Here is a 25781-nt window from a genome sequence, read left to right as displayed (position 1 = left end):
AGGCTGATGCCCCTCTTCAGGAACCACCTATTTGTCTGCCCTCTCTACAGATACCCCTGTGTTGTGGTTGCTACTATGATACAGCTACCTGTATCATTGAGGCACTCAAGCCATCCCATGCCACCTCAACAAGGTCCATGGTTCATAGGGGAAAGTAGGGTGTAAGTAATTGAAACACAACTGTCATGACAACTTCTGACTGGAACTGCTTTTTCTTGTATTGTTTACATAATTTAACTGTAAATATTTTCACAGACAATGTTACATTTAAATCTGGTGATTTTCATATTAGAATGAGCAGTAACCATGTCGTAGATTACTTTAAAATAATGAAAGCATTTTGTCTCTGAAGAGTATAAGCTGCTGTTAAGTGAGTTTAATCATCAGCGCAAATCACTACATATATCCATAAAAAGACACCAGTGTTACAGGCCAAGCACATCATTGTGTGTCAGTTAAGGTGGCCGTTTACAAGAAACAAAACACCGAGAGTTAGTTAATTGTGTTTCTTCTCCTTCTAAGTTTCTCAAACATCTATTTATAAGTTTTGAAAACTTAATATTGTACAGCCCATACACACATTTTGCAAGTTCAAATTTCCAATGTATGTAAGCCTCGGGTATTTATCACTGCCTGAAATACAAGGAATCAACATAGCACTGATTCATTTCAGCATGGGAGTATACAATTCTGAGTCTCTTTTTGTAATTTCATCCACTTCTTAAATAGAATCTTTTAAATTATGGGCGACACACAAGCAGTTACTCCTGTGAAAACTAAGCGATGCAGGATGGTGTACAGTCCTCTAGAGTTCACTTCCTACTTTTGCCGAAAACATGGTTTGTAGGTGGCTAACTTTGATGTCACCTGAGGCACATGGTATGCCGGCATTTGACTGATGTGGACAGATTGATAGCTTGGTACAAAGTGTCTCCTCCTCACTACATCTCTGGCCGTACTTATACATGGACGCAATGGACCGCTGAATGGAACATCTGCTATCATTTGCTCTAGGCACAGAGAGCAGCATCTAAATGACCCCTTTCTCTGTCATTTAACAGTTTACAGTCTTCTTAATTTTTTATTTGAATGAAATTAAGTTGGCTTTAGTTACAAAGTTTTAGGATGACTGCATTTAAACTTTGCTAGTTAGACTTTTTAGCCTGGAATATGACCTCTGAACTTCCTCTTTAAGTAAGAATTCGTACAATGATTGTTATTTACAACAAAGTCTCGAAACTTGGTACAGCTGTATTATTTAATGAATATAATAAAGTGCTGCAGTTAGAACTTCCTATTAACAAATACGAATGATACTTAATCTATTACGAATAGCGACATTTTAGTTCCAAATTTAGTTTTTAGTAAATTACTTGCACACTAATAGAGGTAGCTTATTGGTATTGCATGTTTAGTGGTTTTACGTCAAACTGAAGCTACAATACGAATTTTCATCTTTCTGGGTCTAATATTTAGCACCTTCAATTTCTCATGAAAACACCAATTCTGACCAAAATATTGCTCCGATCAAGTTGAGACTTGTAACTTTTGATTGTGACTTACATTTGCACAGTCTGAACAATTTTAGCTCTCTAGCTTTTTTATTTAGTGCCTTTTTTTTTCTTAAAATAATACATTTAGCAAAACGTATTCATGAGACCATTCTGAGATTTCAAAATGTTAAGATTAATATATTGAAGCATACACTGGCAAAGTTTGGAAAAGTTATTTTAATTTTTAATTTCATTCTTCGATTATGATGCAGTCTTTTGCCTGTTATGCACAGGCACATTATGACGACGTGGTGCTAGTAGTAGTGACCTGGGGCAAGTCCCAGCGCACTCTCTCACCTCTGTGTCTCTCACAATGATACAGCGCTTCTTTCGCCACACTGTCTGAAGTTGTAGGACTGGACCGAGTGATGCTTTTAAATGTATTTTCCAGCTCCTCAAAATAAATTTTGTCAACTGTTCCCCATCAGGAAACTTAAAGAATCCTGTAAGCTACACAACAGAATAAAAATAGGCAGAGAGAAGCATGGTACACTCCCAAGCTGGGAAAACATAAAGTGTGTTGTTTTGCCGCTAAATGACCAAGGTAAAACAGCAACAGATATCAGGGTCAAAGATACGTTTCATTGTTATTATCTGAAAGCTAAAAGAATCTACAGGAAGGAAGTAAAAGTTGCCAGGGAGGCATATAATGTTAGGTTTATTTGTGAAGTTCCCAACCCGTGCAAAGTGGCCTGGGAACTGGTTAACGAACGCAAATAAAGACCCCCTACCCATGTAAATCCTTGCAGCTCTGATGATTTTAACAAATATTTTGTTGACGTTGTTGGGAATAATGTAGCTGAAGTACAAGATTTAGAAATTGCTTTTACAAGCAATATAAGCATTAGCAATAGTAGCACCTTGACCACAGAAGACAACCACCTCATCCTGGATTACGAACATGAATTTAGAAGAGGCGAATCTGTATTTGCTGCAATGCTTGATGTAACAACAAAAATAATTAGAAGTATTTGGAAAAAAAGAAGAACTGCATGACTTCTTTGTAATCTAGGCAAGACACAGGTGGCAGTGTGTTTGTATCCAAGGAACATCATCTCACGAAATGGAAATGCAATGTACTACAGGGCTCCGTACTTGACCCTCTGCCCTTTTTAATATTTGACAATGGCTTTAGTTGTGATGGTCATCTCTTTGCAGATGATACAGCATTAATGACTCATGGTAGAAATTCAGCTTAGTCACTGAAGGCTGCTGAAATTTTATCTGAAGTAGCCAAAAAGTGGTTCAAAGCAAACAAAATGAAATTAAATGATGGTAAAACTCAGAAAATACTACAAAGCCTTGGTGACTGTGGATGCATAGCAGATGTTGATAGTGTCGGACTCCTGGAAATCACAAATGAAAATAAGCTGATGTGGACTGAATACACTGCTCATGTGTGGTCTAAACTCTCAAGAGTAATTCACCTGCTCAGGAAGCTCAGATGTGTGATAACAGATCAGTACTTAATCACAATATATTATGCACTGCCCCACAGCAAGCCTGATGATGTTCAACAAATTACCACTGGATGTTCGAACATTAACAATAAGGGTGTTCAGAGCCAGAGTGATGCGTGTGCTCAAGCAACAATTTCTATGTTCTATAAATCAATTTTTATCTACAAGTGGAGTTGTGGACTGATCAACACCACACGTGAAACCACAAACTGGAAACATTTAAGAACTGTAAATTGTTTTTTGTAACCATTGTTCATAACTTTGTTTTATAATGCTTATTGTCTGCTATGCTAGTTTTAGTTGTGGTTTTAATATATAGTCACTAAGATGTGACTCAATCTGCCCAGCCATGGGCAGTGAACAATGTTGACTTAGTAACAGTAAACTGCTCAGGATGTATACAGCTACATATTTTAATATAATATGGTTGTCACTGTTTCCAGTGATAGATTGCCAATCATGTAATCAAACTATAATGGGACTTTGCATCTGTTTATCTTAAATACATTGAATATGCTAGTTGAGGCTTGACTGCTAATTTTTGTTCTAGGCCTTGATCTTCTGCAGATTGTCCTGTATTTCATAACAGTAATTTGGTGTCACAGCTTCCCTTCATGCAACAGTATCATCTGCAGACTGCCCCATGAAGACTATGGTCACCCAACAGCTCATTTTTATAAATACACACATAAAAAAAGTTCATCACCTCTGTTTCGAAAGCTCTGGAACCAGTACAGAAAATTGGAATAGAGATCAACATAAACATCATTACCGCTCTTTTTATTGCTCATGAAAACCACACATTGCGTGTTGTACCACCATACAGCGAGACCTTCAGAGGTGGTGGTCCAGATTTCTGTACACACCGGTACCTCTAATACCCAGTAGCACGTCCTCTTTCATTGATGCATGCCTTTATTCATCATGGCATACTATCCACAAGTTCATCAAGGAACTGTTGGTCCAGATTGTCCCACTCCTCAACGTCGATTCGGTGTTGATCCCTCATAGTGGTTGGTGGGTAACGTCGTCCATAAACAGCCCGTTTCAATCCATCCCAGGTATGTTAGATAGGGTTCATGTCAGGAGAACATGCTGGCCACTCTAGTCGAGTGATGTCATTATCCTGAAGGAAGTCATTCACAAGATGTACATGATAGGGGTGCGAATCATCGTCAATGAAGACGAATGCCTCGCTAATATACTGCTGATACGGTTGCACTATTGGTCGGAGGATGGTATTCACATATCGTACAGCTGTTTCGGCACTTCCATGACCACCAGTAGCGTACGTCGGCCCCACATAATGTGCCACCCCAAAATAGCAGGGAACCTTCACCCTGCTGCACTCGCTGGACAGTGTGTCTAAGGTGTTCAGCCTGACCAGGTTGCCTCCAAACACATCTTGGACGATTGTCTGGTTGAAGGCATATCCGACACTCATTGGTGGAGAGAACGTGATGCCAATCCCAAGCGGTCCATTCGGCATGTTGTTGGGCCCATCTACACGGAGCTGCATGGTGTCGTGGTTTCAAAGATGGACCTCGTCATGGACGTTGGGAGTGAAGTTGTGCATCATTCAGCCTATTGTCCACAGTTTGAGTTGTAACACGACGTCCTGTGGCTGCACCAAAAGCATTATTCAACATGGTGGTGTTGCTATCAGGGTTCCTCCAAGCCATAATTCGTAGGTAACGGTCATCCACTGCATTAGTAGCCCTTGGGCGGTCTGAGCGAGGCATTTCATCAAGAGTTCTTCTCTCTCTGTATCTCCTCCATGTCCGAACAACATCGCTTTGGTTCACTCCGAGATGCCTGGACACTTCCCTTGTTGAGAGCCCTTACTGGCACAAAGTAACAATGCGGATGCGATCAAAGCGTGGTGTTGACTGTCTAGGCATGGTTGAACTACAGACAACACGAGCCGCGTACCTCCTTCCTTGTGGAATGACTGGAACTGATTGGCTGTCGGACCCCCTCCATCTAATTGGCACTGCTCATGCATGGTTGTTTACATCTTTGGGTGGGTTTAGTGATACCTCTGAACAGTCAAAGGGACTGTGTCTATGATACAATATCCACTGTCAACGTCTATCTTCCCGAGTTCTGGGAACTGGGGTTTATATTTCATAAACTTGCATTTCGTTCTCTAAACATTACAGAAGTTGAGTAACATGGGGCATCACTGCAGGTCTCATTATCTAATGCATCTAGGATCTTGTGTACAAGTAAGGAAAGGTGTGTTACCTGAGATTGCTGTGTGAGGAACCTATGTTGATTTCTGCTGAGATTCTTTGTATCCGTAATCCAAGCAAAAACATATTCCAAAATTCTCCAACAGATTGATGCTAGTCATATGTTCCTGTAGTTAAGGACATTTATCTGATGGCCTTTCTTGAAAATAGAAATGATTTTAACTTTTTTCCGATCTTTTGAAATGCTTTGTTGTAGCAATGATGTAGGTACTGTATTATAAATTGTTGCTTAAAAAAAGCTAGGTCTTCGCCAAACACATGCTCTACTGTTCATGTACATTCTAGTTAATTATATGATTCTTGTGTGCCAGTGTGTATTTAGGTATTAAGGAAAAGTTGAATAATTGTTAAATTTTACCAATATTGATGTAATGCACTTTCTGTCACTGAATAAGGTAATATGTGTGTTTCAGGACACACAACTTGTGATAGAAAGGTATAAATCGGGGTTTCAACCCCCAGAAGACATACCTTTTGAAGACCTGAGTGCAATTAAAAGTGGTGAAATGCCACCACCAATAAACCCTGTACCTATTACCACTCTTAGGCCTGAAGCTATGACAGTGAAAGGAACTATGTCATCTGGGAAACTTAAGAAAAGAGTGGGATTGTTTGGGATCTTCAGTTCCACTAAGGTATGATTAATTACTCTGTAATATTGTCTACAACTGCACTTAGTTGTAAATTTTGTTAAGTAGCTGAAAGGTGTACTGGTTTCATCCAATGAAAATGTTGTATTTTTTTCTACATTTCTTGAGCTGCATGCTTTAGATTTTAACATTTATTGTAAAATCAAGTGCATTAATAGTAGATAGGTGCTGGAATGTGTCAAAGGTTTTGGTTATAAGCATGAATACATTCATGTTTATTTTTAATTTTTTTTAATACATGAAGTTTACATAATCCATTGTGATTTTGTATTTATGTGGATGAATATGTGGCTCACTGAATTATAATCATTTTGAAAAGCAATACTGATCTTGCCAAATTTGAGAAATTGTATAATTTTTTACATGGAGGGCAGCAACAGTGCAAAAAGTCATCATTAATTGTTGTTTTCTAGTTAGGTTTTCAAATAATTAGTCCACTCTTATATGATGGATGAAAGTTTATCAGCTTTGGTCTTTGCTCATCATTTAGCTGGCAGTTCTCTAGTTTGACTAGATGTCTACATTACACTGTAGCTGGAGACCACAACAGATGAATTCACAAGTATGCATTAGATTCCTGACCTGCCTGTGTGGTTTGGCAAATACAGGTGATTTCTCGTGAATAATTAAATGTTCCTGATGACAGTAGTATAGTGATAATGAAGTTAAAACTTGACCACAATGCTTGTTTTTTTCTGACATACAGCTTCTATTGTTAATCCAATGTAAGAAGCGTCAATAGAGAAAACTGTAAATAGTATTTCTGTGAAAGTTCTAGTATTCTATTTTTGAAGAGAAACTGAAACTTTATTGCTAACATAAATACAATTGCAAAAATTACCAACTTAAAGACATAATTATAAGATGAAATGACAGAAGTCAAATTATCTGAGATAAAACTTGTGTGATATTAAAATATAATCTTTTCATGAAGTTGTGAATGCTAAAGGAAAAAATAATTACAGTAATCAGCTGTTGGTTTAAAATTTTCTGTTAAGAACATTGCAATATTGTTGTATCTGAGATACATTTTAGCAAATTATTGGTATTTTATGCACATTTAAAGTGTTATTGCAGAGCATAAATAAATAAATACATACAATAATTATTCAAATATATTCAGGGGCATAACCACAAAGGTATGACTCAAAAGTAGGAGATAAAGCTTGACAGTTGAGAAATTTCCACATTAAACTTGTTCAGTATGCTGTAAATAGCTTGAAGGCAGTTACTTAATGTGACTTGTTAACCTAACTTCTACTATGTCTGATTACAGTCCACTTTCACTGCCACACCTCAAAAATGAACCCAAAAATTCTAATTATTCTGTCAGCCACAGGGGTAACAACAAAACTGACTCTAAACAGGCCACACACTATTGTGTCAGTGATATCCTAAATATGTAATTTCATACTTTGTCACGTTAAAGTACAGTAGAGCCCCAGTTATCTGGATGAGTTGGGAGCGGATCCGATCCGTATAAGCAAATATATGGATAATTGGATAAATCATGAAAACAGGTCATTCATTGTTTTTTTTTATTAAAATAAAAAACAGCAAAATCTTTGCATATGTACTATGTAATATTAATGTATTACTACAGAACAATATTATTTAGATTTTGTACTATGTTGTACTTCATAGTGTGTCAGTTCTTGAACATGCTGATTGAGGCAGTTGTTTTGCTGTCTTCAGCAATTTTCGTGCAGCCAAGTCTCGCATCCACTTGATGGTTAGGAGCTGCATGTGGTCATGTTCAAGTTGCTGCTCCATTCATTTTAGTACAGTGCCAAGATATGCAAACATTCATTAGCTGATGGTCCTGCATCTGGTTCAGTGACAGTGTCATCCTCCTGGCCATCAGTTTCTTTTCTCACACTTGGAATGATTTTGTTGGCACTGAGAACATGGAATCCAGTATCAAAAGAATTAATAGGAAGCCACTTACCTATATCCTCTGTGGTTTCCTGTAGAGTAAGCACAGTGCAGCATGGTAACATGGTCTTTACGAACCTTACAGCCAGGAGTTCTAGTTTATTTTTCGGAAGATAAAGTTGTTTCAGGCAAAGCCTTCCAAATGAGGCGTGTTTCGTCTGTGTTGTATAAAAATTCAGGGTCATAAGATTCTGCTTCAACTTAGAACTTTTCAATAATTTTCTGCTGATAGTTTTTCACCACTTAAATCCAACCCATGAATATTGTGCCTTGTCTTCAAAGTCTGTAGCCAGCCATTGCTCGTTTTAAATGAAGACAAACTGTTGATTTTCTTGGCTAAAAGTTTCGGTGTTTTGCTAATAATTGACTCTGAGAGAGGGTTTCCCTGTGCTTGCTGGAGCAAAAACTACATGATTACGGCATCATCAAGCTCTTTGTTGTTTTCATCGCTTTTCTTGACAAACTCCCATCTTCATTCTCGAGGACAGAAACAAATTTTAAAATTAAAGACCTGTTTTTTTATGTCCGAAATTGTTGATGTTCCAATGCTGAACACCTCATCTAACTGTTTAGTGCTCATGTGTTTATCTAATTGTTCAAATATTTTTATTTTGTCTGCCAATGATAAGACAGCTGCCACACAATAGATTAAAAGACAAACATAAAACAAAACAAAAGACACAGAAGATGGATTGTATAGTGATGTATCAGCACAGTTACGATCACAACACAGACACATGTAGGCCGCACTGAATGATGGGCATCACAAACGCAACAACGTGCGTGTGTGTTAATTGTTCACTGGAAGATTTCGTCTTTGATACATTTGCTGTGGATTGGTTTTAGAACAATAAAGAAACATACAGTATACTATTATATACTCTAATAACTATTGAACAAAACCTACAGTTTTAGTCATACAGTATCAGTTTCCTTTTCCTCAAAGTGATGTGGATAATTGGTGTTCAGGATAGTTGGAGTTCTACTGTACTGTTAATGATCTGTCCAATTTGTCACATATTGATGATGTATATTGTCACACATGCCTTTGTTTTCCCATTTAACATGTCATGATCTCTTGTAATCTTTGAAAACACACACAAATATGTGTGCTCTTAGAATTCTACTATTAATTGTTTGTAATTAGTTATAAATTTGTTTTTTATTGAACTTGTAAAGAATGTTACAACTTCGCTAGATTTCCATAGAAACCATTCTTTAACTCCCATACCGTACAGGAAGAACCACAGCTGCCAACAAATGTTGCACACAAAATACTCAATAGGGGAGAAAAAGAAAATTCTTGGAATGTGTAAGGGTTTAGTTCCTCTTGTGTTTGCTTACACATCAATATTAACTGTTGTAAATAGTTTTTATGCATTCAAACCATTCAGTGCTTGTCCCTAGTGACATCTGTTTTATAATGTTGCTTATCAAATGTTACATTGTAGTTTTGTGTGTATAACTTGTATGATATTGCATTATACTTTGCACTCATTGCCACTTCTGCCACTGATACTCTGCTCACAATATCTCTTTCGTATGCGCTACTAGGGGTATTTGTAAAATTGAATGGTATTACCTTATTTAATTTGCCTTTCTTTCAGAATAATTACCTCTATTATTCGATCTTTATATACTTGGAAAGCACTCATAAAACCATTTTTGCTAATTTCTTCTGCAAGCTTGGTAATTTAATCATCGTTATCCCCACTCCCCCCTGCTATTTAGCAATAGAAAACTCCTTTCCATAAAGTTGAAAGCTCCCTTGTGAATGCGTAGTGAAATTGTGACCATACAGGGGGATGCTCACATATTTGGGCTGCTGGAGCTAAATATGCAGTACACATTTTTGACAGATTTTCTAAAGAACTGATGATGAGGTGTTTTGGTGAACTGTTGTGTTCAACTCCTCTGCAGCTTATAGATAGCATTATTCTGAATAAAGGTTCAGAGGAAATGTTTCCCAAGACTTTAGCACCACGTGTTTCAGTACTCCTGTTATGATATAGAAAATGCCCCCCTTATCTTTTTAATGGACTGGAAATTTTTGTCCAAGACACTTCAACATTTGTTCTTAAATTTACACTTCTTTTTTAGTGGCTTAGATGAAAAATTATAATGTCTGTTTACAGTTTTGTTATTTAAGTGGTGTTACAGAATGTTGTTAATTACAAGTGCAGGCCTGCCTAAAAATTTATTTACATGTTAGTATGACATACATACATTTCTTTTTCCAAAATCTGACATACTCCAATAAAATGCTATTCATTGGCCAATGAAGAAGAGGAGCAGTATTGTTATTACTCATCTGAGCTTCTGTGAACCATATGGTTATGATAGTGTGTCGTGTGTTGCAAATGACAGTTCTAGCAGACTAGACAGTAAAAAAAATGGAGGTTTTGACTGGAATAGTAATAGCTAAGGCTTAGATTACATTGCCTGTATGTACAAATTTAAATATACACAATTAAATTGTCTATATGGAACCTCAAAACTACCAGACTTTTTAGTATCTGTTGTACAAACTAAAATGTGAAAAATTTACCCCAGTGGGAAACAGACTTTACTGCCTGATACGGGACTGTTTCCTTCAGCACAGCTGTTAGTTTCCTTGCTGCAACCAATAATAGATCAACAATTTCTTCGCACAATTTATTCTGTATTCTGGAGCATGATATACCACTGATAGCTGTTAACCACTTCTAGATTCCACTTTCTCCTCCTGAAAACAGAATAAATAAAATTAATGAATCTATTATCACATAAAAAGGGCAGGGGGTTGCAAACCTGAAAATCTTGGAATTCTTAAAATATGCAGTGGTTCCCATTAAGAAAGTCCACAACTGTGTGATATTCTGATAGCCATGCCCTTCAAGATAAGATTTTTAGACGTTGAAGGTCCACTCCAACTGAAAGATGATACTGTGATTTGGTTGCAGTTACTGAAAAACTTTAAAATATTTTCCTGATTTACCAGCTGTTACGATGACTGTATTGATTCTCACTTCTACCAACAATTACCTCTTTGATTTGTATACTCGGTGGCTCTCCCCCCCCCCCCCCCCCCCCCCCCCCCCCACTACCAATGCAAACTTCTTCACCATGGCCCACCCAGCATTCTAGTTTCACAAAGTTCACATCAGTACTCAATTCCACATACTACTCTACCTGTTGTAGTCAACTGCCCACAGATGATCCCATTACTAGACTGGAAAAATACCTTCTGCATCCATTGTCTCGAATGCCATAGCTATTTTTCAGTGCTTCTTAGTGTCTGTCAAAAATCACCATCAAACAAAATTTGGCCTGTAGTCACAATTTGTAGTGTGTCAGAATTATTCGTCAGACACTTAAACAATGAATCATTTTCACTATCTCCACTTCTAGTAGTAATCTCCATTATGAACTCTTACTTTATAGAAGCTGGCTGCAATAACCCTCTGTATGAGCTCCTAAGTTTCAGAAGCTCCCATTAATGTATTGTGAAAACATGATAGCTATAATTAAAAGGAAAATGGAACAGCTTTCTAGCTGTAATTCCACACTGCTGCACTTACCTTCCAGTACATTTAGATGGAGTTAAAACTATATGTTATAGAACAGTAGCCTGAAAACTTCAAACAGTAACCAAAATTTCAGTGTATTGTAATGTATTAAAACAAATTGCTGCCTCAGAATTTGTGATCTTAACAGCATATTATAAACATTCCTAATTCATTCATTGCGAAAGAAAGAAAGAAAAGGAACAATAAGGAAAAATGCCCAATAGATTGCATGAAGCTACTAAAAATAGAAGCTCTCCATATGATTTTCTGTCACATCTTCCACAGTTACATTTATGGGATACATGTAATACATCAATATCTTCATCTTTGTTTCTAAAGAATTTCTGTCTCCCTTCCCACATTTTTATTTATTTTTGAGTGTACTCTTCATCTCAGGGCTTGGTGTATGCATTATATAAGCAAAATCTGATGCTAATTTCTGTCATTTGACATGCACTCTTCAGTCTGACACTTACACACTTTCATGGGTGTGTGCCCTATGCTGGCCCATATTCTCAGCGGTCAGCATTCTGTACTGTACGTAATGCTATCTCAGCCAGAGAGTAAATAAATGTAGTTAAGAGAAGCAGGTGTGGGAGGGGAAAAGTGTGTGCTGCATCTCTTTATCTATTGCTGAAATTAGACTAACTGTCGGATTGATATCTGTAGCTTAAAAGATCATCTTCATTGTTACCATTTTTGTGTACCCTGCTTCTGTTGTTTAAATAAAAAGTAAATAATGGAACCTCTATTGGGGCAGTAATTTGACATGCCAGCTCACTAACATATGCAGTTTGTTATTTTAGTGGCTGTTTGATGCCATGACCAAGCTCATGGGCAGACAGCATAAATTTTCCCCTAAAATTGTCTGTGCAGCACCCACTCTAACATGTATGTGTACACTCGTAGCAGAGACATATGGTAGAGGTAACGTTTAAGTGTGCTTGTTGGCACCTTGTTACATAGGGTGAGGGAAATCTCTCTGACAAGAATACCATGGGTATTGGCTGGGAACTCCCATTAACCTAGTGTTGACAGTAAGTAGATCTGCCTTCTCAGGCCTTTTGTCCACACTCACTACATGTATGCTTCAGCTGCACTACCTCCACAAGGTTTCCCCTGGGCACTGATCGATGGTTTTGTTATGGTTGAAACCTAAAGGCAGGGCGTGGAACTGATAACATGTTCGATCTGTTTAATTCTCTGGTACAGTTTGCGATGAACCAGGGTTAGCAGAAACTGAAATGGTAAGTAGATATTCCTTTGTAGCATCTTCATAATCCTTCAGTTTTCCCCTTTTGAATTAAGCTCATAGCTAAGAAAACCAAAGTTGCTGTAGAAAAGGAAAGCTTCGTGTATGGGTGGTACGTAGATTTGTTAATGACAACTGGATTCTTCATTGAAAAGTGTTCCTTTTCACTATATTGTAGCTGTGACTTCTTTCTGACCAAAGTATTTAGGTATGGAGAATTATGACCAATGAAAAAAAAAAAAAGGCATTTTGTTTTGGTGTCTCATATTATTCAGTCTTGCTGTAGTAAGGTGCCTGATAGGTAAAAGAATGTACCTCTTTTTCCTCTTTCTGTTTCAAATCCAACTATTATTACAATATAATATTCCAATTTAAGTGCTTACTATTAAAACTTTTCTGGATTATGCTAATATAGATCTGATGTTTTTATCTGCGTTCCATGAGCTTAATCAACATTGTGAATGATTTCCGAGGTTTTGAGAGGTGTCCGATTTTTATAAACTAAATGTACTTAGACAGTAAGAATGCGAAACAAGGAAATCAAGTAGTTTGTGTGTTGAATAATTTGTTACCAAAAAGAGGCTGATAACTATTTTCAGTGTTTTACTGCATGAGTAAAATGGAAAAAAATACTGAACAAATTTGAGTGTCATTTTAAGACATCTTTATTTTAATCTTTTATTGCTTTTTATTGAGAAATTATGTATAATTTGTGAAAAGTATGGAGTTACAGTCAGCTGATTTGGTCCTGTTAAAAGTGTGGTACTCTTGTTTTAAACAAAGTTTCCAAATTTGGAGAGGCTATAGTTTGTGATATGGGTAATTTTTTTTTATTGAAGAAATGCACTATAAGGAATGCGAGAGTATGTAAAAATGCTTTAAAATGTTTGGCTTAATATCCTTCAATAGCTGTCTTTCCATTTATTCAAATGGCAGTATGTGCCAGGTTTAAAGAACATGAACCACTATTTGATTTTGAAATGAACTTGAGTCAAAGAGAATGATTCCATGTTTATGAAATTTGTTTAAATTTATTGATATGTGGCTGTATTGTGTAGAGCAGGGAGGGGGGGGGTTGAGGGAGGGAGGGGGGTGTATAGCATTACTACCTGTGTGTAGATTGCTGACTGAGGGAAGCAGAAATCCTCATAGTTGATGGACTAGAGCTTATGCAATGACAAGCGCATAGATACATTGTCGTTTTTAATTGTTTTAGTCCTGTGGGAGATGCACTCTTCAACACTTGATTAATTTATTACAGAGGCCAAACCGAGTCTGGTTCGCTAAACTGTTCTGTTGTGTGTTGCGTAACTGTCACTGTGTGAAAAGTTCACTGTTACAAGCACAACAATGAAATGTGTCTTATTATAGTAGATTCCTTATTTCAGACTATGAGTTGTTTGCTGAAAAATGTTTACCTTTTATCCCTGTAGAACTAATTTAATTTCAAAAATGTTGTTGGCACCCTGTGCACTGTTTTTTTGTATAGTTTTCAAGGTAAAAGTAAAAAAAGGAAAAAGAAACAAGAAACCCACCTGAAGGACAGTGTCCATAATTAAGTGGGCTACCTAACTAGCTACATTGCCAGTGTAATATGGATGAACTAAGACATTTGTGTCGTCATAACTCTGTTGCAGATATCCCGTGGTACATCCTTTAATCCTGTCTGTTTCAAGTTGTGTATGAAAACTGTAAGCCATTTTGTCAGTTACTTTACTGGTATTTCACCTTTTTGTTCCTCTAGTTCCCAGTAAGCTTTCTTGTAATATTCCAGCTACTTCATTCAAATAATGCTATTCTGCACCTGCTACTACTTTTTCTGCTCCCTGGCTATCAAAACCATAAATATATGCTGCTACTGGATGCATATTTCATTTGTTCCACTTTATACAGTTGCTTTGGTTGCACTGTTAATTACCAAAAATGTTTAGTAAATGTCTGTCTGTCTGTCCTGGAAATCTCTCTGTATATCAAGTATATTTGGAATTTCGTTGTTACAGATTTGCAGAAACATTCTTTTATTTTCTACAAATTGTCTACATAGCATGTGCTTGAATTAAGTGTTGAACGTTTTGTGCTTCCTCTTCATTTGACGTGCAAATCGTCAAGAATTATTTCCGCAAGTAATATTTTCATGCATCATGTCAGTTAGGAGAAAGAACTATTATGCTCTTTGCAATAACAGTTTTCTTGTAATGATAGTGTTGTTCAGTATGATTAATTTAATAGATGTTTTATTCGATGTTCTTTCTTTCAAAAAAATTTCTTTTCATTTTAACCCACATTTGAATTTTGCTGTGAGTGCAGTGTCATTTGTAAATGCTTTCCTGATACTAGTATGAAAGTTATAGTACATTATAAAGAAAAATATGAAATGTATCTGTCAAAAGGCTTTAAATATATGGATAAGGGATCTTCATTCCAGCATCAGAACAGGGTCTGAGGACATAGCTTTACTATGATAGGTACCATGGTTAAGTACAATAAAAATCTTCTTATACAGAGCAGATTATGAAAACAGTTCCACAATAAACATGAGAGAGACAGATTATCAAAAGCATCAGACAAACGTAATATTATTGTTGTTTGGCAAAACATTACTTAATCTAAATTTTTTTAGTGTGTGCTATGGTGCAGAAGCATCCTATTGCACTGTTCATTGTTTTGGTATTTGAGATCAAATAGACAGTATTAGTTTTATGGTTCATGTTGTTGTTTCTCAGGTTTGTGATAAAGGTGACTTATTTTTATGATTTTTTTTTTTAATGGGTAAGATGTATTAGTATGAATATTGTAGTAAAGGAAAACAGGATAATGTTATAATTAAGCTCCCAGTTTGCAAAGTGATTGAGATGAGTGGTGTAACAGTAATTTGGTGACATCAATAAGGATTTTTTAAGGTTATGTGACAAGTTTGTTTTGTTGAAGTTGAATGTTGATTGAATTCGAGTAAAAAATAAAATAAAAATTTAGTGCAAATTTACATTTCATACACAATCTGTGGCTAGACGTGCAATGTGAAATTGTTTCAATTTGTTGCTGCCATCATGCTGAGCTGTATAAAGATATTTTAGTTTGCTTGGGGTTAGTGTCCTCGATTAGTGCCTTAGATATTTGTTAAACAGCATAGAAAGACCACAAGGTAGGTTTTAGTTTCTGCTATTAGATTCACGACATATTTTTGATAATTACCATATGCATGGATTAATGTGTGCATTCATTTACCTGCCTAGAAGTAGATTCAAAACTGTGTGACAGATGAAGTATGCTGCATGATATTAGGCAGTTTTAAATAGACAGAAATGCTAAGTGGATATAGTACTGTGAAATACCCATGACTTTGGTAGTATGGACTCTTCTGCATCATTTCATTTTAGACCACTATAATGTGAATTATCTGTTATGAGAAATGTTTTCTTTGGTGTCTTTTCTAGTATTGTGTATCTGTCATAACTAAGCAGCATTTTAGCTGCATGTATCATGGCATTCTTTTCACACATTCTCATCAGAGTTGTAGATGATGAGAAGAAAGTAATTTTTCCATGAACATTAGACTTAATTTTAATTAATTTGTTTATTTTTCTTTTTCTTTCCTGTATGTTCTTTCTTTGGTGACTGGTTGCCTTGGACATCATGCCATTTCAGTAAGTATTGAGGCAGTGACACTTTCCTGTGCTGTGTCTTGGTACTGAATGTCTTGTGGCATGATGTTTGCAGCATGCTTCTGTGGTTTGCTAATATGTGAAGTTGTTAGCTTGTGGTTCGTATGAAGTGATTTGTAGGCTTCCCCTCACGTTTGTGCTCAATTTGTTAATTTGCCATAATTGTGTAGTCATCCGCAAGAAGCTAATACACATGGCTTGAACAACAGCAGTAATATCTTACACTTCATGTTCTACAGTGCCACGATAAGTTCTGCTGCCTAAGGCGCCTGCTTCAAAATTAAGAGATGCAGTTTACCAAAGATGTTGACGTAAATTTAGATAAAATGGTTTCAATTTTGTCCTGTTCTTTCTACGTAAATTATTTTTTGAAAATGTGGATTAAGAGAAATACTGTTGCATTTTGGGATACCAGCAATACATTTAACTATTTAAACTACTGGTGTGTTGGAAATAGTAAGATTTTGAAAGAACTTTTAATTTTTTGCCTGTTTGGTTGCTATTGGCATTGTTGTGTCAACTGTGAAACAACTATGGCACAATTTAAAACCAGATGGGAATAATTGCTACAACATAGCTGTACATTTTGTTATTGAGTATCTGTAGAACAATGCCTATTGGATATCTTTAATACTTCATTTTATTGTGCATATAATTATTCAGATACATTGAAATTATGTTGGTATGTAGCATGACGAATGATGCGCACAATTTGGATCACATTGTCATGCTGGCTTGATGTCTTGTTTAATTGTAGTTTCACAGAGCTTTGTGTGCTTAATTTTATTTTGTCTATTGTTTGTGGACAGTGGTTGTACAGTGATAAAATAATTTTCATTTTCATTTACTTCTGGTATCAGATATTAAAGACAGTTACATTTCAAAAGATTGTTAACTGTAGAGTAATGACATTTGAATAATTATGTACAACAGCTGTGTCTGCTAACCTCTTTTGCTTTTCAGGCAACACTTTTGCTTTGTGTTTGACTAACCTTTTTCATCTTAGTTATGTTATAGTCTATGCTTGTAAAAAAATATGGTTTTATACTTGCTCTATGAAGTGCATTACATGTTTGTGTACTTATGCATAAATTCATGGTCTACGTTTTTGAAATGGAAATAGGTTTTTCAGTGGCATGGACTTAAGGGAGGCCTACATATATACATAAAATGTAGGAGATGCTATTGCTTTTGTACATTCATTTATCATAATCTATGTGATCAAAAGTATCCAGACACCCCCAAAAACCTATGTTTTTCATATTACGTGCATTGTTCTGTCAGGTACTCCATATCAGTGACCACAGTAGTCACTAGACATTGTTAGCGAGCAGAATGGGGTGCTCCGCAGAACTCATGGTCTTTGAACATGTCAGGTGATTGGATGTCACTGGTGTCATATATCTGTACGCGAGATTTCCACACTCCTAAACATCCCTAGGTCCACTGTTTCCGATGTGATAGTGAAGTGGAAACGTGAGGGGACACATACAGCACAAAAGCGAACAGGCTACCTTGTCTGTTGAGTGGCAGAGATGCTGACAGTTGAATAGGGTCATAATGTGTAATAGGTAGACATCTATCCAGACCATCATACAGGAATTTCAAACTGCATCAGGATCCACTGTGAGTAATATGACAGGTAGGTGGGAGGTGAGAAAACTCGGATTTCATGGTTGAGCAGCTGCTCATATGCCACTCATCACGTCGGTAAATGCCAAATGACACCTCGCTTGGTGTAAGGAGCATAAACAGTGGATGGTTGAACAGTGAAAAAACCTTTTGTGGAGTGACAAATCACGGTACACAATGTGGCGATACGATGGCTTCCCATTGATGAAGAGCTATTCGGAGATGACGATTGCATCTTTCAACATGATCGAGCATCTGTTCATAATGCCTGCCTGTGGAAGAGTGGTTACATAACAATAACATCCCTGTAATGGACTGGCCTGCACAGAGTTCTGACCTGAATCATATAGAAAACCTTTGGGATGTTTTGGAATGCCGACTTTGTGCCAGGCCTCACTGACTGACATCAATACCTTTCATCAGTGCAGCACTCCATGAAGAATGGGCTGCCATTCCCCTAAAAACCTCCCAGCACATGATTGAATGTATGCTTGCAAGAGTGGAAGCTTTCATCAAGGCTAAGGGTGGGCCAACACCATACTGAATTCCAGCATTACCTATGGAGGGCACCATAAACTTGTAAGTCATTTTCACCCAGGTGTCCGGGTACTTTTGATCACATAGTGTATGACCCCCAGCTGTAATTGCCACATGGTGTTCATTGTTTAATGACTGGTTACAGTCAGTCTTAAAATAAGCTGCAAATTACAATGTATTCCAGACATCCTTCAAGTGGAGTAAACAAATGTTCAGATTTTAAAGGTTTGTCCAGTATCGTTTAAAATTTTGTGATGCTCCCTAAATTCAAACTCTTTCTCTCATAGTGTCTCTTTATGTACTGTTCCACTTGGCGTTCAGGCAGACAGCAGTTGAGCTTAACAATTCATAATATTAAATGGCAGTTCAGCTGCGTCACTAGTAAATATCCCTAGTTAAAGATTGTGTTTGTGGTGATATTCTCTTAGCACAAATAATTGAGGTAAATATGTAGATCTATGAGATCAGCCCTGATCATAATCAAGAGAAGGTTTTCACTTACTTTAAATATTAACAATTTGCTGGAAGTGCCCTCTGATATATTTCTGTCGTTTTCTTGGAGAGAGAAATTCAAAATGAAGATGGTGACATATCGTTACACACTGCCCACATTATTAGGATTTAGGATTTGGCCTTTGTGCTTTGTAGATTAGAAGAGTTTTGAATTCATTTACAAATGCGCAAATTCTGTGCTGTCAATAGTATACTTTTTCCACTTAATCAGTTATGATTTTCATTGTAGCACAGTGTTGTAGATACTGTGACAGCTCATAATTTCACTGCACATTGTGAACAATGATTCGGAATGACTTCATAAGCAATGTCACGAGCATACTTCTCATTAGGTGTGGGATAGTTGCATGAGAGTTTTCTCAATTCTTGGTGATTCTACCAACTTATTTTGAAGATAAGAGCAAGATCTGGCCCACATAGAAATCACTTTTTATATTGTTTATACTAGATTTCAGTAAAGAACTGTAATAAAAAGACCATGCTTATAAAAGCAGGGCAACACATACCACTTGTGCTGTATTGGTAACTTTTTTTGAGTAGTATTATTTCCCAAAGTACACAAATGGAAAATGCAATTAATTTGCAACAATACTTCACATGGTGTCATTTCTTAGTCTGTCTACATACTTATTGAAAACATGTGAGTAAGTACAAATAGTGTTACATTTTTTACAAGTATTTTGAAAATTTCATTATAATGTAAGTGATTAATACACACCTTTGTGAAAAGGAAACTTGATTTTCTAATGAAGTTTGCATTGTCAAAGAAACTTCTACTAACTAGGACATGTGGGAAGCCAATTCAAACTGTGTGCAAAACTAAAAAGTCAGCCTAGTAAATGTTACATTATTTTCAGTTCACTACGACCTTTCGTTAATTATTTCTCTCATGGTGTAGTAATTTATCTAAAGAATAGAACTATTTGCTTTTTATGTTTTAACAGCTGCATGTTTACTGGTACTAACTAAAATGTACTTTTGATTGATTTTAATATACAGAATTGCTGCCAGTAATTGGACGTTTGTGACATTATAAAGTTTGTGTTCCCCCCCCCCCCCCCCCCCCCCCGAAGTATTATAAAAGTGTGCTGTCAAGGAACAAATAAAAATCATTTATAATTAGTGTTATTACTTCTTCACTCTTTATGATCTGCATTTTGGATGCGAGTCTTTCTCACTGGTTGATGTATTTCTGCTGTTTACCATACACCTATGCTCTTTGGAAATTAAATGCTAAAGTATCCCATTTTAAAATGTAAATACACTCATGGGGGCAACAATTTCCTTTGTTTTTTGTTTCCTTTTACTTTAGTTGACACATTCATGCTATCACATTGCAAACTGCAATTGCTTGAACACTCTGAAACTTTGTGTCTATATAATTTCCAGCATGGCGTAACTGTAGCAGTATTATTTATATCTTTAGCCGATGGATGTTCTTGTAATTTTTCTACTGTATCTGAAATTGTAAGCTATGGAGTTGGATACTGAATATGATGTAGGCAGTTTTAATTACAAAACTGGAGTGTCTCGGTATATGTCTACTGTCAATAGGAGTACAACTTACAGATAGTCAGCCATGCACCTTAAGTATTGTTGGTTCTCTTGAACATTCGGAGCTTAGTGCACCTTTTGCAGCAGGAGGCATTGTCTTTCTGTTTCATTCAACAATGCTAAAGTGCTACCATTCATGCCCCTTTACATGAGACAAGGGCAGTTGCTGTTCAGTTTCTGAGTGGAATGCAGTTGAATTGTACCCAGAATATATGAACAGTCTGAAAATGTTGATAAAATTTGCGTTTGAAAATTTTCTTTTAAATCATAGGGCAATTGGTTTATTTGTGGGGTGTGTGTGTGTGTAATTCCACACAAAATGAATAGATAAATCAGTATCATCAGTCAGTAACATCCATTGGTGAGCACATTGTTGTTTGAATAATTATTAAAGCTGCCATCAACTATTGTAGTGTGACCATTGAATTTGGAAAAGCAGTAGTGCAGTGGCAAACTTCATTGTGAAAGTGGAACTAAATTTAACTGCTAATATGAGCATGGTTGGATCTAGCCATTGTTAGTAAATGTTTTGCTTAAAGTAAAGCTGTCATCAACCTGAAGGTTGATTTCAACATAGAAATGCTTTTCTGGACAGGGTCCTATTAGAGGTGGTAAGGAGTTGCCTTCCTCTCATTTTTGAACTGACTTACCCAGCAATTTATAGACAGACATACGGTTTAATGAGGATTCTGAAACATGGTGCAACTGTGCATTTTTCACGGCACAAAAACATTGGCATAACTGAGCAAATTGACAGATAAAAGTCCTCAGATTGACCAGAGCTCGAACCTAGTTTGCAGGGTGTATATGCCCGGGGACAGCTGGGAAATCTGAGAAAAACTTGGAATTTTTTTTTAGAACTCCTGGAGTATCTTAGAACTCCTGGAGTATCTTAGAACTCCTGGAGTATCTTAGAACTCCTGGAGTATCTTAGAACTCCTGGAATTTTCCTTTGTTTTAGTTTTCAGTTAAATTTTTGTAATTTTGACTGGTAACAACTTATACTCTAATGAAGAATTTTACTTTACCCCAAATAATACTGCAGAATGAAACATAAACAAGATAATAACAATATATTAATTTAAACCATTAACTTTCATATTTGGATGTTCACTCTACTTAACAAAGATGTTGATATTTGCTGTGTACATAATGAGTCCTATGCTCTGAACATCTGCTGGCATTGGCTAGAGATTGTCACATGAGCTATGATTGGCTGACAGACACTGTCATAATCTCGATTTCAGTGCTTTGGAAGCTACTGTGCTGTAGTTGGTGGAATTTGTATGTACTTTCGTAATACAAAAATACACAGTGTAAATGTTGCCATGCATCAAAGATCTTTCCAAAACACATTGTTTTTTGCTTGGTTTCATTTCCTAAAGTACCAGGAAGTTGTATGCTGATGTATAAAATCTTCACCAATCAAAGGATAGTTAAGTTTCACAGCTCCATGGGAAATTATATTGTCACTTAACACAGAAAAAAATGTACTTTCCCCAGTGGTATAGTGTATTTTCATCTGGAGAAAGAGTGTAGCTTCACCCAAGAAAAAGTGTATTTTTAACTGAGAATCTGGGAAAACTAAATGATATGAACTATTATCATTTCAAAGCAATCTTTTTCACCTAAAAATTAAGAAATTTAATATTTGCAAAGAAAAATAGGCATTTTTGTTTTAGGCAGCTAGATCAGGTTTCTTACTAAGCACCTTCTCTCTGCTAACCTTCCCTTACCAATGGCCGATTGTCCCAAAGAAAACTGTTTTGATTAAGAATTGACAAAAACATAACAGAAGGGAGGTTACAGTGATTCACATATTGATTAGTTTTACTTACCATGAGGAAAGGGTCTGATAATGACAGTAAGACATCAAGGGTGTATAATGTGCAGTAATTCAAATAACGTACAACGTCTTACTTTCATAACTGAATCATGTAGGAAGAATCTAAAAAGAACTCTTCTGTGACTGCATTACAACTGTTGTAAACAATACAAGATGTAGAGGTATGTGGTAAAGAGCACTAGAGACTGCAGAGGAGGAGGAGGAGGTTGATGTTTGCCAAAGCTGAACAAAAGAGTAAGAAAATATGAAAATTCCGATGTAATTCGGGATCTCTGCTGGATGTTCGAATAGTTCTCGCATGATATTTTGATGGCATAACTCACTTTCTTCTGTAGGGTAGTGCCTGAAGAAGACAGCAAATTACGCCATCAAAATATCGTGCAAGAACAATGCAATCATCCAGCAGAGATCCTGATTATTCAACATTAAAATTCCAGTTTTGGAATGAGAAAATGAAAATTATGCAGGAGGGAGGAAAAAGCAAATAACAATGTGTGCAAGCAGTTTGTTAGTGATGGAGAAAACAAGACAGTTGGTGTGAAGAGAGCCAGAGATATGTGGGTTGAGGAGGCAAACAGTGGAGAAGGAGATGGGGAGAGGGAATCACTCAGGAAGGTGGTGGAGAGAAGAGGAAAAAGGTTTAAAGTGGTGACAATGGAGTCAAGAGTCTGTTAGAGGGGAGGAAATAAGATGGAATGAAATTAAAATCTAAGACTAATTTTGGAAGATACTTTGGCGAGGAAGGGGAAGGTTGGTGATAGGCTCCATAAATAACAGAAAAGTTAAAAAACTGGAATTCATCCCATGCCTTTTATTGCATATTATCCATTGAAGGTTTTGCACTGTCATGATACAGAAATGTTGGTTATGTTACCTTTGTGTAGAATTTTCTGTAACAGTGACTCTGACATTTCCCCAAATGCTATGCACACAGTCTTCTTTATTATATTAACTTCATCTTTTGTCATGATACCAAGAGCTTCCCCTCAGTGGCTGGGAATTTTGTTTCTGTGGTTTAGTACTTATCCAAGTGTCATTTCCAGTGAATGTTGTCTGGAAAATGTGTTGCGAGGACTTAATGTATTAGACACCATTGCCGGTTCCTGTGATATCATTAACTGTTAACGTTACCACATCCTCAGTGAAACATTTGTACCCATCGATTAAACAAAGAGTTTCTCACTTCTTTCTCATAAACCTTGCAGTGAATGTCAGGTACTGCCATAATGTTTTATTCATTCGGAAATTGTATTTCTTTCTCATTCTTGTGTGAGTTGTGTTTAGCTTCTCTTTCTTTACAAACATCACTCACACTTAGCTCATGACTAAATGAATATGATTTGTATCCTGAATAACAACCCTTGCAACGTACTGTTCAAACTGGCAGCCATATAACGGTATTTCCAGGGTCTTTAAACATATCGTACTTTCCTGATTACTCATTGTATTGTGTACAGCCATACTTCCTTTGCACTGACTGTTGGTGCCATAGCAGTAATGGACTGCTTCAAAAACTAGTGGGGAAACATAGTACAGTCTCAACTTTTTCTGTCTGTGATTTTAACCATTTACCCCTGAACTCCACAAACACTGATCTCAGAGAGAATTTCAGGAAACCAAATAAGTGTGAATCTGTTAGTAAATGATCAGTTCAACATACTCTTAGCTATAGAATGCATTTGAAGCTTTCATAAGAGTGTGGCATATGATTCGAGGAAGTCAACAATTTTCCTGTGTAGAGTGTCATAATGGAGATATCGTTAAGTTGTTTGGACAATATTTTGTTCTTCTTTTCCACAGCGGAAAAATAAACCATAAACAGTGAAGCAAGTGTGACGTTTTAGAGGTAGTGGGAAGTTAGTGCAGTCAAATCAAATTATTACATTGTGTGTCTCATACGATGAAAGATTGTGACACTGCCAGATTTTATATCCAGTATTATTTGTTTCTGTCCATGACAAAAATGGTTTGCATACATAAAAATACTGAGATGCATTCTTATTATCATGGATAGTTGTTGAAGATGCTAAATAGAGGAAATGTCTGCATAGGTGAAGACAGTAGGAAATGCCATTCACTACCTGAACTAAGAAATCACTAAAACACCACCCTGTATATTCATGATAGTGTAAGTAAATAACTGCTAATTACATAATGACTTCACAGATTAACCATTTCTGACAACAAAATTTTATTTGTGATATTAGCTTAGTCACCAAAAATGCAAATTGGTTAAATAATATGATAAAAATGCAATTGTAATTATTTTTGGTGGGGTTGCCAACATTATAATTTAAGTAAATAATATCATTCGCATTAGTTCTTATATGTAGTACATAATGAACTCAATTTATCTGATCTCTCCACAGAACAATTTCTCTGCAAATGCTGACAATAAGGAGGATTACAGTGATCTGCCACCAAATCAAAGGAAAAAGAAACTACAGCAAAGGGTGGAAGAGATAACAGCAAAAATTCAGCAAGAAACAGCTGCAAGGTAGTGAAAATGAGTAAATCACAAAAATCATAATATCAATTATGTCCTCTTCAAAAGATGTTCAAACATAAGTTTACTTCAGTATAGTGGGTTAATGATATTCAGGCCAAGATTATCTTACCTACTTTGTGGTGACAAATATTTTTATTTTGATACGTGAATAACGGGATAAAAGAAATGGTGTCTTGCATTGCCTAAACACAAGAGTATCTTGTGTTAAACAGTCAGTTTATGCTTAACAATTAGGCCTTAAGCCTGTTCTCTGCTGTTCCTAGTACCCTCATCATATAAGAAAAGAAACTTTGACACTGTTTTAGAGCCTCCACAGATAACTAAGCATTTTTTGATGTAACAAATCAGCTGTAAAATTATCAGCAATCACAACTACAACCTAGTTCTCCCACAATGCTTGTGCTTTTTGTTAAAAAGTTGTTCTACATACATAATATGGAAATCCATAATCCGTCATGAAAATTTCTTCGGTTGCAGTGGGTAATGAATGAGTGAGCAAAGGCATGATTTAAAATACCTCACAAATTTTTATTCACTTGTTGCAGACAGTTTCAGTCCCTCTTGTTAGTATTACATATTCCACTGAGCAGAAACAAAGCTTAATTTCATCTGTGCCCAAGAATCATTGTCTAAAATCACTGTGTAATTACAGACTGATCACCATATTACTACTTGTAATTAGAGTAAATTGTTCGCTGTCAACTAATAAACTGTACACCTCCTCAGAGGCACACTCAAGTATTGGAAAGTGCTGTGGGCTGGTAGTTAATACATTGGTGCTCAGGTTTATAAAAAAAAAACATATTGGTTTATTTGCTCATGGGGATTACATGGCAAGGATTACCAGGAGGGTGATAGAAGATAACTCCAGTAGC

At 36.4% G+C, this 25781-nt stretch overlaps 1 protein-coding gene across 6 annotated transcripts in view; it reads left to right on the top strand.

Annotated features, from left to right (window-relative positions):
* LOC126469805 (formin-binding protein 1-like) overlaps positions 1 to 25781 on the top strand; it is a 364658-nt gene that overhangs the window by 300595 nt on the left and 38282 nt on the right. For 5 of the 6 annotated variants that reach the window (XM_050097066.1, XM_050097068.1, XM_050097064.1 and 2 more), the window contains 2 exons: positions 5682 to 5903; positions 24767 to 24894. In XM_050097066.1, the coding sequence (XP_049953023.1) occupies positions 5682 to 5903; positions 24767 to 24894 (350 nt within the window). The remainder of the gene's footprint in view (positions 1 to 5681; positions 5904 to 24766; positions 24895 to 25781) is intronic. The other variant, XM_050097065.1, reaches the window with a different exon arrangement.

This window comes from Schistocerca serialis, chromosome 3 (assembly GCF_023864345.2).
Source record: "Schistocerca serialis cubense isolate TAMUIC-IGC-003099 chromosome 3, iqSchSeri2.2, whole genome shotgun sequence".
NCBI classification, from domain to species: Eukaryota; Metazoa; Arthropoda; class Insecta; order Orthoptera; family Acrididae; genus Schistocerca; species Schistocerca serialis.
This window is presented reverse-complemented; position numbering and strand designations above follow the sequence as displayed.